The sequence below is a fragment of the Bidens hawaiensis genome, unplaced genomic scaffold (genome assembly GCF_021521415.1).
Source record: "Bidens hawaiensis isolate Kalapana, Puna unplaced genomic scaffold, B.hawaiensis_p1.1 tig00058815_1, whole genome shotgun sequence".
Lineage (NCBI taxonomy): Eukaryota > Viridiplantae > Streptophyta > Magnoliopsida > Asterales > Asteraceae > Bidens > Bidens hawaiensis.
This window is the reverse complement of record NW_027500585.1, coordinates 1-16,790: the sequence shown is the minus strand read 5'-3', so window position 1 is coordinate 16,790 and position 16,790 is coordinate 1. Positions and strand designations below refer to the sequence as shown.

At 32.8% G+C, this 16,790-nt stretch overlaps 1 protein-coding gene across 2 annotated transcripts; it reads right to left on the bottom strand.

Moving 5' to 3' along the window:
- Positions 1-11,506: 11,506 nt before the first annotated feature.
- On the bottom strand, positions 11,507-16,719 carry LOC143602386 (uncharacterized). Of its 2 annotated transcripts, none has more exons than XM_077079508.1 (7): positions 16,572-16,719; positions 16,407-16,473; positions 16,088-16,186; positions 15,775-15,864; positions 15,252-15,406; positions 12,652-12,753; positions 11,507-11,848 (listed from the first exon to the last, which is right to left on the bottom strand). In XM_077079508.1, exons 1-7 carry the CDS (start codon positions 16,685-16,687, stop codon positions 11,713-11,715), a joined length of 765 nt encoding a protein of 254 aa, XP_076935623.1. In that variant the 5' UTR covers positions 16,688-16,719; the 3' UTR covers positions 11,507-11,712. The 2 variants fall into 2 exon arrangements, with proteins under 2 accessions (XP_076935623.1, XP_076935624.1); XM_077079509.1 differs by having other exon boundaries at positions 12,687-12,753.
- Between the last annotated feature and the right edge of the window lie 71 nt (positions 16,720-16,790).

Below are 16,790 nucleotides of genomic sequence, written 5' to 3'. Positions count from 1 at the left end.
CACTCCGTTGTAGAACTTCTCAACAACCGCCCAGTCTTGTAGGTCGTGGTTTGGACATAACACGCAAGTAGATTTTTGAACCTTTCCCACGCCTCGTAGAAGCTCTCGGTGTCCTCCATCTGGAAAGAATGAATTTGGTTACGCAAACGAGTGGCCTTAGCCGGAGGATCGTATTTTTCAAAAAATTGGGTCAGATGGCAGCCCAAGTAGCAATGGATCCCTGTGGGAGGGACTCAAGCCACAGACTCGCATGATCAACGAGTGAGAACGGAAAGATTCGGAGTTTGATGGCGTCTTCGGATACGCAGGCAAGATGAAACGTGTCCAAATTCGTGTGATGCGAGTGATATGAGCATGTGGGTTCTCATGGAGTAACCCGTGAATTGAGCAGAATGAGCAATCGTGTTCAGAACATTAGATGGAATCTGCCAAGTCGTTTGAACTCCTATAGCTGGTGGAGCAATGCTGGATCTCGCGCCAGCATCGACCGGACGGGCCCGATCTGCAACTATCCTCCTCGGTGGTGGATTCGCGTAGCCCATAATCCTATCCCTAATTACGGGTTCAGAAAAAGTAGGAGAAGAGAACGTATTACCGACGGATGTAGATGAACTGGAAGACGGTTTTGTACGACGTCTCTCAAAAAGCTCTCTCTGGTTCGGGAAATCCTTCAATTTCTGGTGGTCCTAGAGATCGAGTACGTCGCATACAACTATTAAAATAAATAAAAGAAACTATAATTAGCTAAACTATTTTAAACTAACAAACAAAACAAATAAGAAAGACAAGTAGTAAACAAGGCAAGTCCTAACTCGAGTCGTTCTTAATACGCCTCAAACCGTGTCCCCGGCAACGGCGCCAAAAACTTGATGTGCGAAATATATATAAATATATATATAAATAAAACACAAGTTCAACTAAGCTTTAAAAACTAAACAATCTATCCTAGTTCACACAAATGGCAAGTGTACCGGTCGCGTATAGCACAGATGAGGAAAGTCCGGATATCGAACTCGAAGACACGTGAAAACGTTTATAATCACTAAACTCTAACCAAGACTCACCAAAATATTTAATTGATTTTTTTTATTTGATTTAACTACTTAACTTAACTAAGTGAAAACTTTTGACAAAACTTCGGAAACTTTGACTGCAGTGATAAAAACGTCTACCTAGGTAAGAATCATATTGAAGGAGATGACAAGACAATGGATTGAAAACTCTCACGACACCGGTTCTAAAGGATGACACAACTAAGGTTCGCTCAAGAAGGTCAGATCACCTCTCGGTCTCAGTAACAAACTCTAACTTATCTTAGTTGATTTTAAGAACAAACCGGGAAAACAAATTATTAACGTGTTCTAATGCCGACTCACCTCTCGGTCTCACCGACACGCTAGCCTAATGGAAACGAATACTACGCAACCAAGGATAGAGGAACAATTCAACTTAACTTAAACTAGACCAACTAATTTCTCAAACACCCAAACCCGACAGGAACAAAACCCGCTCTCGCGCGATCTTAATTCTAACAAGTAAAAGTAATGAGACGAGTTTACTTCTTATCACCTCTCGGTCTCTAAGAAGGTGTTTCACAACTGATTTTATCTAATTAATTTACCCACTTATCCCTACGGTTGTACTTCCCGCAAATAAACCCTAAACACAAATTAAAGAGGCTTAAACATGCAACAACTAATCAAAACCGATTCAATTATTAAAGCACGAGGTTATTAGGTATAATCAAATAAAACACAGCCACTAAACACAATCTAATTTACTGTTAAATCAAACTTTACATTAACAATTTAAGCTATGATCATTAACAATCCATATTACTAGTCAAAACCTAACAATATTCATCAAACCTAGGTAGAACAAACAAGATTAGCTACTCATTAAGTTTGGACAGCCATTAACATTCAAGTAAATCATCATAAACATCAACATAAACATAATCAAACTCATTTAAAATCCAAGAATAACTAAATCAAAGTTAAACAATCAATTACTTGCAAAACGATCCAAAGAAAAAGATCAATTCAACTAGTTAGGATTCTTGAACAAAAAGTAAAGTTTATGAGAGTTTTACTTAGAGTATATGGCTGATATAAATGATGAAAAACGAGTATAGCTGCTGTCCCAAGTCACCCAAGCCTTCTTTTCTCCTTCCCCAGCCGCCACCTAGCCACCACAAATTTTCTTTCTTTTTCCTCTTGCTGCCGATCGGAATAGGTAGTAGGAGTTAGGGTTCTTTGATTTCGGTTTTGTGGCTGGATTATGGCCGAAAATTAAGTTAATTAACTTAATATAATATCATGTAAGGCTTCTAACTTGTGGGCTTGGGTCGGGCCTTGAGTTGTAGTTTTGAAACTTGACCAAAAAGGCCCCTAGAGTCTTCCAACTTAACTCTTTTTTCACCATCTTTCATAAACCTACAATTAATATTTAAACTTTGTAAATTATTGCACTTAACCCCCAATACTTTCATAAAATAAACAATTAAGCATAAAAACCATGATAAAATCATAAGGAAAGTAAGTGTGTTTTACAACACATCAGTGACCAAGCCCTCAAATATCATTCGAGAAAAGTTAAAAGGGTGTTCATAAACTATAGCTACAGTCGCTGTTGATATTTCTCTACTCATCAGGGTCCAAGTACCCCTTCTTGGTGTCAAAATCTGTATAATATGATGAATGAGGAATATGTAAAGCACCAGAAACATCCCCTTTTGGAATTGACCTCATTAATGTTTCCTTGGTTGCCCATGGTCTCTTGTAAAATTCTCAACAATCTTTGAGTTGAGTATGACAGTTGAACTTCAAGATTGTCTTGTAATTGTAGACTTGCGCAAATCAAATTTTCAGTAATCTCCACCTCTCATCGTAGCACGGTGGCTTCGATACTTAGAGAATTTATGTCATCTACTAATTGGGCTTAATTCCATAAATCAAGGTGATGATTTCTATAGATTTTGGGGCTCTCAGTCAAAGCGAATTGAAGGTTGGAGCGCAGCAACCATCTTATCATCAGCTCCAATGGGCGATTCCCCTCAATTATTTGGAGAAAAGCGCACATAGTGTGCTTGGGCTCAAATGGGTACACCATTTTCTACACAGACACAAACAAAAATACACATTCAAAGTAATAATTAGTCAGTTATGAACATCAATTGAACATGCAAGGAGATAAAATTATAGAAGAAGGTATAAAAGGGTAGTCATTATAACTTGTTCTTAGACAATATTATAACCTACACATAAAACAGAAATGTCAGTAAGCATGAAAATTGAAACCCTAAACTCATGTAATGAGTGTCGGAAATCATTTAATTGAAGCTTACCAAGTTGGAATTAAGTGGATGACAAATTTTGGTTAGGATTAGTGAGCAACGGTTGGGTTACTTAGGTTGCGAGAAAGCGAATGATAATAGAAGAGAGAGGGGGGATGAATGAAAAATTTTCTAATTGCCTCTTTTATAGTGTACGCTTTGTGCATTTTAAGTGGGTTTTAAATTATTTTTGTCATTTAGTTCCTGAATACTACCAAAAACCCATATTTCAAATATTCAAGCACAAAGCTTGCTTGATAAAGTAGTTTATCCAAGCTTGCTCGTTCCCAGAGTTTGCTCGTGTTTTAAAGTTAATAGAAATATATTAAGTAAATAAAATGAAAGAAGTTTACTAGAATATACTAGATTGCTCGAGAAATTAATCGCAAGCCTTGTAATCTGGTATATTTTTTCAAATATACAACTTTGCTTGAGATCAGTAAAGATCCCAAAATAGTAACTTAGAAATATTCCTAAATGTCAAACCTTACTCGATTACTTCACTAACACAAAGTTTACTCAATTTTATTTAGACAAAACAAAGAGTTAACATTGTTCAGAGATATACATTCAAGTATACTCGAAAAAAAAAGTTTACTATAAAATACTTCAATAACATAAAGTGTGCTTGAGAATACTTTTAATGTTAAATGTTAACATAAAGTGTACTCGAGGAACAAAGTTTTCTCGAAAACACTTGAAATGTGCAAGTATGCTTGAAAAACACTTGAAATATTAATGTAAATATACAAGTATGCTTGAAGCATGAAGTTTGCTCGATAAACAAAGTTTACTCGAAAAAACACTTGCAATTTCAAAAATAACGTATTCAGACATATTCAACACTTAATTGAAGCAATATTTTAACAAGTATTCTTGAAGATATACCAGGTTTACTCGAAAGAGCTAAACAACAAGTAAATAGTCAAGAGTACTCGAAAAAAATTAATTTATTTCATTTTCAATCAGAATTCGTCAAGTATGCTTGAAATAGGCAACTTTCAACTAAAAACATAAGTTTACTCGAAACACATATTCAAAGCATAGTTAGACATATTTATATCAAGCATTCATCAAGTATGCTCGAATGAGTTGAACTTTGAATAAAGCACCTAAGTTTACTCGAAAGTTCAGGAACATCAAAGTTTACTCGAAAGTACATAATCAGACATGTGCATAGCAAAAAAGTATCAAGTTTGCTCGAATGAGTTAAACATCAAATAAATCACCTAAGTTTACTCGAAAGTTTAGAAACATCAAAGTTTACTCGAAAGTACATAATCAAACATGTGCATAGCAAACATGTATCAAGTATGCTCGAATGAGTTAAACTTCAATAAAACAACTTAGTTTACTCGAAAGTTTATATGACATTAAAGTTTACTAGAAATTACATATTCAGACATTCAAAGAAAAAATGCACTACTTTTTGACTTAATCCCTTCATTTAAATATTTTTTCTCAGTTTGGATCAAAGTTTAAGAACGAATGGTGCATTATGAGATCAAATTTCAGGTTAAACATTTTCAAACCCTTTTATGAAAATATCTCCACATGGGATCATATTGATTTAAGTCACATTTCAATACTTCATTCTCAGTATTATTGTGACATATTAGGCAGGTTAATAGCAGGTAATTACTTAGCATGATTTTCAATACTTTGGTGATATACTTAAGGTTTAGTTTGTTGCATAATACAAAAATGGATAACACGTATTGCACTATGATGTTACATATCTCTTCTCAAGGCTTATTTGGCTTTCTCCAGATCACCCCAAATTGACTTCAACACCCCTGATATTTGGTCAAAATATTTTCATGACTGAATATTTATAAATTTCTTAAGATTTAACTTTTCAAAACTTTTCAAACATTTGAGGTTGAACGTTGGACTTACATACCACGCAATACAGACTAACATGTCTTACATTCAAAGTGTTTAGGTCTTATATTGATGCCCCACCTCTGTAGTTCTAGTTTAAACCCTCATGTTTGTATTTTTATCAACTTTTGGTTGATTTATAATCCTTTTGCTCAAAGTTGTTCTTTATCATATATATAAGATGATTCATATTGAGTGACCAAATACCAACTGGCTTGTGTATGACTGGATAATTACTATTCTGCCTATCATTTGCAGAGATTTATCTTGTAACATGAAAATTTCAACAATGTATCTCCACATTAAGATTAGCATATTCATTATGTTAATATCACCTCAACTTTTACATGTAATGGAAAGCCACCATACTTACAATGACTACACTAATAGTCTTTTCAGTCTATTAAATCCATATGGTTGATATAAATAATCAATCTATTATCATTTCCCAAAAGGTTGCATCAATTTTTATTGAAAAACCTTTTAAGCTTCTATAAAGCTTGAACTAAATAGTCTTATTATATCTCTACACCATTAACATGCTCATTTGTCAAAAATATTTTACTTTGAAAACTTCTTTGAAAATGTTCATTTAAGTATAAAAGTTTTATAATCAAAGCAAAGTTTTGACATAAGCAAATTGTAACACAGCCAAACATAATTAGTAATGACAGTAATTCATTAACACAATCAGGCTAACATGAAATTTTAATAAAGATAAATCATGCATAGTCTATCCCTTCCCAAGCATATAATCATTTCAAAACATCAATTCATGATCAAGATAGCAGATAAGCAAGTAGATAATCATTTCAACATATACAAACACACTTATCAAACTATCATGAACCCTACTCATAATAACATACCTAAGAATCATTGATACCTAAGTTAGACATGTTCATTTAAGCACATAATCAAACATATTAAATTCGCATATTCAGACACGAAACACAAATAACTCACTCAAGATCTTTTAAAAGTTAGACAGTTAGTACGTTGAGCATATATCATCAATCAGACTCCATCAGAGTTGATCATGCCTAATACTTTTAATAGAAAATTGAATCTAGTTTTATCTAGTAGCTTGGTGAACAAATCAGCAAAGTTATCACTAGTGTCAACTCTTTTCATTTCTATTAGTCCTTTCTCATTACAATCTCTGATAAAATGGTGTCTTATTTCAATATGCTTGGTCTTTGAGTGTTGGACTGGATTCTTAACAATGAACAGTGCAGCAGTATTATCAATGAAAACAGGAGTGTTCAAGTAATTCAGATCATAGTCAAGCAATTGATTCTAAATCCAGAGGACTTGAGCATAGCAAGAAGATGCAGCAATGTATTCAGCTTCAGTAGTTGAGATTGAAACAGTTGTTTTGCATCTTGCATTGTCATGTTACCAGCCTGTCACCCAAGAATTAACTACTACCTGATGTAGACTTCCTGCTCATATTGCATCCATCGTAATCACTATCTGTGTAGGCAAGTAGATCAAAAGCATTGTTCTTGGGATAACAAATACCCAAGTCAGGCTTTCCTTTCAAATATCTAAAGATTCTCTTGACAGTAGTCATATGAGATACTTTAAAATTTGCTTGGAATCTTGCGTACACACACATCAAACATTATATCTGGCCTTGAAGCAGTCAGATACATCAATGATCCAATCTTAGCTCTATATTCATGTTGATCCACAGGCTCCCCCTTTTCATCAGCTACCATCTTCCAATGTGTGTCCATTGGAGTAGAGGCAGTCTTCAAGTATTGGCATTTGAACTTGTTCAAGATGTCTTGTACATACTTGGATTGACAAATGAATATTCCATCCATATTCTGTTGAACTTGCAATCCAAGAAAGAAATTTATCTCTCCCATAGAACTCATGCAGTATTTAGCCTTCATGACCTCCTCAAACTCTAAACACATATGTTCATTTGTTGATCTAAAGATGATATCATAAACATACACTTGAACTAGAAGCAAGTATCTTCCTCTTTTCTTGTAAAAAGGGTCTTATCAATGGCTCCTCTTTGAAAAACATTAACAAGTAGATGATTGGACAACTCATCATACAAAGCTCTTGAAGCTTGATGTAATCCATATAGAGCCTTGTTAAGTTTATATACTCTATTTGGATAATCAGGATCCTCAAAACCTGAAGGTCGAGTGACATACACCTCCTCTTCTATCTTTCCATTCAAGAAAGCAGATTTGATATCCAACTGAAACACTCTTATGATCTTAGAAGCAGCATAGGCTAAGAAGATTCTTATTGCTTCTAGCCTTACTACTGGAGCAAACACTTCTTCAAAATCAATCCCTTCTTATAGAAGACATCCAAGTGAAACTAATCTTGCCTTGTTTTTCATTACAATCTCTCTTTCATCCTTCTTGTTTCTGAAACCCCACTTGGTGCCAATTGTAAATTTTCCTCTTGGCTTTTCAACAAGCTCCCATACTTGCAGATTTCTGAACTGAGCTAACTCTTCCTGCGTTGCTTCCACCCAACTATTCCATAGGGTGTTAAAAACCAAATAGTTTGATTATCAACCAATTCAACCCGAAACCAAGATGAAATCATAAATTATAAAGCAATAGGTTATCAAAGGGGTTTGGGAAATGAAGTGGTTAAACCCCTAAACTAGACCGAACCAAAACCCTAAAGGAACATTCTAACAAGATTAACTGATCAGAAGCCCTTTCTCGATCAAATTCATTCACCACAATCCCTAATACATATTTAATACATTCATACCTCAAACAATTAAAATCGGTGAGCAAATGATTACAAAACTAATGTTAGGATTAGATATTGAACACTTAATAAATTTTAGAGAACAAATTATTCTACTTTGAGGATTAGATACACGTTGATTGAATTCATATTTGTTATGAATTAATCGGTAATACAAGTATGCAACAAAATTAAGTAAAATAACAAGCTAAGAATTCATATTGAAGAACATCTGTCATTGAATCAAAATATTAAAATATGAATTGCTCCCCCTCACCCTTAGCTCATTATCTCTATTTTAGTACAAGAAACAACTAATAAAACAATAAACCATAAAACAACTGAAAAAATTACAAATAGAACTAATCTACTGATATCTTGTAACTATCACACCCCAACCTACGGCGAAATGTCGAGGCGTAACTAATCGCACAGTAACTCGTAAGACACTATCGAAAAAAATGTAACAGTATCTAATTATTTAAATTTAAATAGTCAAAGTACATCACCCAAATTCATAGCAAAACATTATCCATATAAAACAAATTCAAAACAAATATTGTTTATTTTCTTGATAAGCTCATGCAACTACTTGCTTCTCTTCAACTATCCAAGAGGATAACCTGCAACATATATGAAAATAATTCTATCAAAACAAGGTTGGTGAGCAAAACACAATTTAATATATATAACAATAAAAACAATTCTTATGTGGAAACGTAACTACAACAATTAAGTTGCAACAATAAATAATAATTCATTCATCATGACACTAGGTCAAGCTACTAGGATGGTGTAAGATCTTACTAATGAGGATGAGGATGAGGCCACCAACAACAAAACATTAAGCATTTAAGCACTTTACATGTTAACAAATAATTAAGCATTATACGTAAACGCATATAAAAGAATTGTATTTGAGGTTGTGAAAACAATAATATTGGGTTTATAGAATACATGTTGTCCTCAAAACATAAATAATTAAGAACGAGACGTGATCTACTCACCTTACAAATTGGCGAGTGAAAGAAAATAAGAATATAGAAAAACTGACTTAAGCGAGCTGACCAAACCGAACTTGATGATTTCCTTAAATTTAGGTAAATATTCCAAAGTTAAAATAAAACCAAAAAGAACCAAAATTAATAATAAAATACGAGTTTAAACTTAAAATTAAAGAAAACAAACTTTAAACTAGTGTTTGGTTCGTAGTCGGTCCGAATGCTGTTATTGTAACACCCTTGACAAACACAACATCGTCCCACTCTTAGGCTATCCCACATCGGCCGTAGACAAGAGAGATCCTTGGTTCATAAGTAAATGTCATGCCTCTTCAATCACCAACGCGTTTTGGTAACCAAAAACAAATTCGTGAGCTCTTCGTGGGCAGAGCGGACAATATTGGTGGTGCGAGGGGCGGGATGTTACAGTTATGAGGTCGAATTCGGGTCCAAAACGTCCAAAACTTAAGTATAAACACAAGTTATTGAAAAGGCATAAGCTAATTCGGGTTAATTCTTCACGAATTTGAAAAGCCCCAATTTAGTTTCCAACATAAACCCAAGATTAAGAATGATAAAATTGAGCATGAAATCCCTCAATTCCTTTAAAATTGATTGAGGGCTTTCATTCTAGGGTTTATAACAAATCATAAAAACTAGGGGTGGCAAAATAAACCCAAATGGGTTGGTTTGCGTCAATATGGATAATTTTTAAAATTGGAATGGGTTAGGATGGATCAAAAGAATTATCCAATGAGGTCAAGATGGGTTGGGAAAATGCTAGTGACTTTTGGTTATAGGTTAGAATGAGTTTGTTCATGGGTTATAATGGACTAAAACAAGCTCCATTTAATTTTATTTTAAACAAAACCCACGAAACCGAATAGAAACCGAGAAATCGAAATCGAAACCGAAATCATTGAAACCGCATAGATACCAAAACCGACCAAAATGGGAAAAAAACAAAACCGAACCGAAAAAAAATATCCCGACAAAAATCAAACCTAAACCAATACAAAACCGGTTTTTTTTAACTAACGAGGATGACGTGGGAAACGTTTTAGTTATTTTACATTTTGTGTTTTTTATTTATATTTTGAGTTATAAATTTTTTATTAATTTTTTTGAATTTTTTTTAGGGGTTTTTGAAAATCTTTGTATTTTAACATACATTTGGTCAAGATGGGTTAGCTTTACTCATCTTGACCTATACCCATCCTAACATTTTATTTTAAAAATTCATCCTGACTCATACCCATCCTAACTCATACGCATTCTAACCCATCACCCAAACCCAACACAACCCACTCACAGTACCACCTCTAAAAACACAAACTTACCAGTTAATTAAAAGAAAATATGGGTGAATTAAGATCTAGACTCGTTTCACCTTAAAGGTCAACTTGAAGAACAACACTTGAATTCGGGAATAAGAAGAAGATTTGTGAGTTGATATGCAAGTTATGAACAATCTACAAGCTTAGTTTATATATAAAACTAAGAGACAACCCACCATTGAACAAATGATAATATAAACACTAACTAGTAAATAAAACTTGAAGAATTCGGGATAAAGATTGCTGATTTGAGATAGGATTTCTTCTAGGAACATTCTAGAACCTTGAATTTGATTTATTACACACCTAGGATAAACATTAAGCCATAAACAAGCTGAAAATTGGGTTAAACTAGCTGAAACGAACTGCTGCAGCTGCTGACTGACCCAACAATTTTGGATTTTGACATAATAGTCCCTGCAGTTTCGTTTTTGACATATCTAGCCCCTAAAGTTTGATTAATGGCCATAACTTGTTATAACTTGAATTTTAAAATACTTTGTAACCAAAACCAACACATGATACATGAAGAACGTAAGCTTTTATTAATGAAAACAAGACCCGAATTATAGTATGGCCCGGGTACAATGAAACGTAAAAATAACAGAAGTCACAGTTATAACTGATGATGACCATCAGTTATTTGTCTTCAATGTTTTAATCTTCAGTAGTTTCCCAATCAGTCTAAATCTTCAGTTGTTTGCATATGTTGTTTCCATTAGTACTTTGGGAGCAATCTTATTGTTCTTTATTAACATTAAAGTAGAAAACAATTGATTTTAGATCAGATGTTTAGTTTATAGCTTATCAGTCCTTTCTAGAGTAGTTGTGAGCAGTATCGCATAAGTTGCTAGGCGCTAGTCGAACATCGATACGACTTAGAATTCATTGGAATTAATCAGATTGAAATATTTATATATAATTTCACAAATTTATACACACATAGTTAATATGATATTGATCATTCTTTTATACTATTCCTTATTCAGATCGACCATAATGCATGTAAATTATATATAGTTAATATGATACAGATAGCATTTTTTAATACTATTCGTTATTCAGATTGACTATAATGCATATTTAAATTTTAAGATGTATTGAGATTTTTTTTCAAATAATATAATATGATATTGATATATTTTGTCTAAGTTCATATACACTGTATACATATGTGCACTGACTGTATACATATCGGCGTTGGCCTTCACAAAAATCTCCTTAGTATTATACAAGTTTAACATTCCATATAACTCACTTTGTGCATTTGTAGTATACATACATTGTTATTATGAACGATTTGGTAATGCTTTTAAATAAACTCAACAACAAAATGATTCATAAAAGATGGCAATCGGACGATACAACCCATGTTTTGGCTGTCAACATCGTCACCGCATACGTGATGTTGCATTTGTTCTTAATCTTTGTTGTTTCCTGTTTGACCTTTGTTGACATTTTCAAGGTTCCATGAGGAATCGACATCCGGAAGTTGATATTCATCGGGTTTCAGGGCTAAAGCAAAATCAGGCAATGTTGGCGCGGTTTCCATTATTCTACAATCACATTTCAATTAGATTGGTAACAAGTTCGACCACAAAAAAGTATAACAAATTATATGTTCTAATTGTGCGTGTTGAACATGCCCCTTTACAAGCCCTTTTGGTTCATTTTTATAAAATATTTAACGTGAATAAAAACGATTACAAAATATAACCCGTATAAACCTTATACCTAACATGTTTTGAGTTTTGATTGTATGCATGAAAGAGACTTCGGATGGCTTTCAACCTGTTCGGCCCATTTGGCCATACCCCTTTTAGCTAGATTTATTTATGTAGTCCATGTGACCCGTTTGAAATAAAACACAGCCCATTTACACTTAGGGGTCCAAATTTCTGCCCCTAGATGTAGAGGTGCACTAATCGGGATCGAGCCCAAACTGGGTCGGGTTGGAGTGGCCAAAAGTCAAATCAGGTCTGGCTGGTTTGAAAGCGGGTTTTAACCAGTCCGTGTTGGGTTTGACCGGGCTCATACTTGATTCAAAGCATAGTTACAGGTTACAACCCGATTTCAACCAGTCCTTGCCAAACCGGTTTCAATACAATCCGGTTCAGTTTCCTTTGAATAGTGCGTGCGTGTGTGTATGTATTGCATGTATATACCAAATATTTAAGTAATTAGTTTAAGTATGCATAAGCGTGCATAAAGGGATGCATTGCCACATATGTATGCCTGAAATCACCTTCATGCAAGTGTGCGTACGTGTGTGCAAGTGTGTGTGCGTGTGTGCAAGGGGGTGTGTGTGTATATGAGAAAAACAGAAAAAAGATGAAAGTGGACCCAATGCAAGACTTACTTTTCATAAGTGTACAAATCCTGGTTGATGCGCACCTTGCTAGAAGTATCTTTTGGAATCTTTTCAGAGAGATACTTCATAGTTCCCCAAAGAGGTGGAGTTCTGCATCAAAATGTAAAATAAAGTTTATAATAATACTAAATTATCTAATACTGTAGTACCCTACACTTTGTAAACTGCTAGTATGAAACCCACGCGATGCTGCGGCGGTAAGAATTTGCAATTTGATACTTGTTTATGTTAGTTTATTAATCCTCTCATGATATAGTGTATAGTATTTATCCATACATGTTCAGTTATTCTACAAAAAAGAGATAAAATTGAAAAAGATGCAAAAGATTTGTGCTCATAAAAAAACCCTCAAAAAAATTATAAAATTAGAGAGAGAAAGAAAAAGAATAAAGAGTATAATAAAAAAACTCATCACTCAAAATTTAAATAAAAGCGAAAAAAGGTAAACAAAAAAACCAAAAATGTTCCTTCCGTCTTCCTCATTCTCAAAAAGAAAAAAAAAATGTTGAAAAAAATATCATTGTTTTTTTTTCGTCATTGATAGCCTCTTTTTTATTGATAGTGTCTTTTTTCTTAATATTGTGTTATATTACTCAACATAATGTTATATTTTTCTCGGCATTATGCTATATTTTTTATTTATATTTATATTAGTTTGTTATAATCGATCTATCGAGCCGAGCCACCTAGATTCGATTACAAAACGAGCCGGCCCGGCTAGATTTCTAATCAACCTTTTTCGAGCGATTTTTTTTTCGAGCGTTGGGCGAGCCACAGGGTTTTTGGACACCCATAAATGTATATGTCACCAAAAGAATTACAACTCATATCCAAAATAATATTAATAGAGTTGACTTATTTCTTTTTATTTTGTAAATTGAATTATATAAATGGAAAGACTGGTTTTGAAAATTCTAATTTGATAAAGTGAAACAAAGGGCATCTTTATTTGTTTAACATTTTATAGGTTCATAATGCATATATAAGTTGTACTTTAATACTTCATTGACTTGTAAATTATAATCTACACACTGGTGTTGATAATTTTTTATATCTAAACGACAAAAACATGCACATCGTAATAGAGGTTTTGGTTCTTTTATAAACATAATATATTTAAAGATATTGAGGGAAAAAGTAAATTTATAAATTTGTCAAATTATTGGCAAAAGATGATGGGTAATATATGCAACAATTCCTAAATATTATAAAAGTTCATATAAAGTTTAAGGGTAATAATTGTAACTATATGGGTAGAGAATGTAAAATATTTATAATTTTATAGTTGCATATATAAGTTGTACTTTAATGCTTCATTAACTTGTCCATTATAATCTACACATTGATTTGGAAGAGTTTTTATATCAAAACGTCGACAAAAATTAGCACGTCGTAATGGTATGTTCAGTTTTTTCTAAAACATACTATATTTAAAGATATAGACGGAAACAAAAACATAAATAAATTTTTCAAGTTTTTGGATAAAGATGAGGGTTAAATGTGTAACTATTCTTAGTTATTAAAAATGTTATATAAAGTTTAAGGGTAATTATTGTAACTATATAAGGGTAATTATTGTATTTATTAAATTAATTTGAAAAGTTACGGTTACTTTATGATTGTTGTGTAAAGACCTAAATACCCTCAAATTATAAAAAATATAAGCATTTATAATTGTACATATTGCATAATTGATTGGACCTCTTAAAATTTAAGAGGTCATTCACTCACTCTTTATATATAGTAGAGATTAACAATGATAAAACCATAACATCATGTAATTCTACTTTAACAAAAGGACATACACTTGACCTCAAAAAAGTTCAATATATGAATCAATCAATCATACCCAGTGAAGTCCCACCAACAGCAAAGTTATAAGTAGGGTTTGGGGAGGGTGGGATGTAGGCACACCGTACCTCTATCCAAAGGGATAAAGAGGTGGCTTCCAGAGAGACCCTCAGCTCTAAAATACATATGTTTGAGGCAATATAAGGAAATCAAAGTTTAACAGTAAATAATAATAATAATAATAATACTATATATATGAAAAGAAAATACCTCAAAAAAGTTATGAATGCTAAATAAAAAGCATACCACAAAACACTTCTCTCCAGTACAAATGAAAAATTATGGAAATTGTGATAAATTCAGAATTTGTAAAATAATGCTTTCATTTTAAATTTTACAACAAAAAGAATGAAAAAAAAAGCAGCTTAAAAGGAAACATGTCAAAAGTTGCACAAAGTGTATTTTTAACGCATAAGATCATCTAAATCATTTGTCAAAAAATTAGGTTACTACTAAAAAAATATAAATATATATTAAGTTATTAAATAAAATCAAAGTTATGGACATAAACTGCTTTAGGTCAACCCAGCTCGACCCCAAACCTACCAAAATGATAACACAATAATATTAATAATAATTCTGTTTTGGCAGGTTACCTAACCTGCCTTTTTGCCACCTCAATGCTGTTTTGTGGAGTATAACAATTCAATATTCATATAGTCAACAAATAAAAGAACCATTTTCCACTTTTTATTATAATATGTTTAATAAGTTGATAGGTTAAAAAGAATAAAAACCTTGAAATAGGAACTGCTGCATTGAAAGCTTCACATGCTCTTTTGCTTTCTTTTAAATACTCATCTGCTGCTTGTAAGGCAGATACAGCCATTCCATGTGATTTTTCCGTGTTGCCTTCGTCAAGAATTAATCCGTGATAATAATATGCAGCTGCCTACAAATTGTATAAAAAAAATTTATTAACAGAACTACCTGTGATTCAAACCAACAAATTATTAATTTTTAATGAACTAAATATCAAAATTAAAACTATATTATTACAATAATAAAGTAAAACTTTGAATTAAGCAGTTTACATGGTTATTGCATTGAAAATACAGTTGGGTTGACCGTTTTCTATTTACATTTTCTTTTTTAGCTATTTTAATTTTTATTTCACTCATCTGACTACATAAGTCAAACTGACTTGCTCATAAGTAAACGGGTCAAAATTGCCCCTTCTATTAATTATCAAATTTAAGACCACAACTTTCAGTTTAAAAGTTTCAATACAATATATTGCAAGTATATAAAAAAAGGTACCTTGGCTTCAATATACTTCCACTTGACATAAAAACGGTGCTTCTCACCCCAACCATTTGCCAGTGGAAGGTTTGTAATATTATCTTGGGCCTGCATTTAAGTATTAAAAAAAATGAATTACCTAAAACTATTTAAACCACTACCTGCATTTAAATAACAAAAAAATGGTGATTTATGCAGTAAAAAGGTGGTAATGTGCCAACATATGAATTTCAAGCAAGGCGTAGAACATATGATACGGAATGTGATATGCTCAAAAATCAATATAATCTACATAAACTAATGAGTGAAAATATGAAGAATAAATACTTACCTGCTGCCAGTATTTGACCATTTCACAAGCAAGCCTTCGTTTGACTGCAAGTGTGGCTTTGGTACTATCAATTGCAAGCCCAAGTTGTATGTCTACACCCTGATGATCATAACTCAACTTATAATAATAATATTTAACACATTAACAATAAAGCAAAAATATAAAAAGTGTTTGCAGGTCGGCTCGACCCGACCTTTTAAACACGCCCATTTTACCACTAAAAATCTTTTGAGCATATTCAAAGGTAAATTTACAACAAACGTGCCGAAGCAATTTATAAGTAAATGTGCCGAAGCAACCGCAAGTAAATTTACAATACCTGCCCTAGTGCTTGTAGGCAAAGTGCTCTTAAAACCCCTTCAGCAAGGTCCACCGGTAGGTCTCGCCTAAAACAAAACCATATATTTTATAGATATTAAATTAACTCCTATAAAACACTAAATAAGAGTAAAAATACAAAAAAATAAAAATAAAAAGTATGAACCTGTGTTCAGAAGGCAACTGAGGAAGCACGTGCTTTACTGCACAATCAAGGTATCCGGCTGCCTTTAACAAAATATCAATTGCAGATCTTCGGTTTTCTGTCATATCAAACAACATTTTCTGTACTTATAAAAAAACAAATAATGAAACAATAACTTAGGAACCTCTTCTGATTATTGTGGTAATAATTAGAGTCTAACGTTGGGAAAAAAAAAGATTT

Excerpts from the sequence above, each read along its gene's own strand:
- LOC143602386 (XM_077079508.1), bottom strand. The coding sequence starts at position 16,687 with ATGTTGTTTGATATGACAGAAAACCGAAGATCTGCAATTGATATTTTG. Across the intron at positions 15,407-15,774 it reads GGAAGTATATTGAAGCCAAG|GCAGCTGCATATTATTATCA; the intron begins GTACCTTTTTTT and ends TACAATTTGTAG. Across the intron at positions 11,849-12,651 it reads GATTTGTACACTTATGAAAA|AATAATGGAAACCGCGCCAA; the intron begins GTAAGTCTTGCA and ends ATGTGATTGTAG.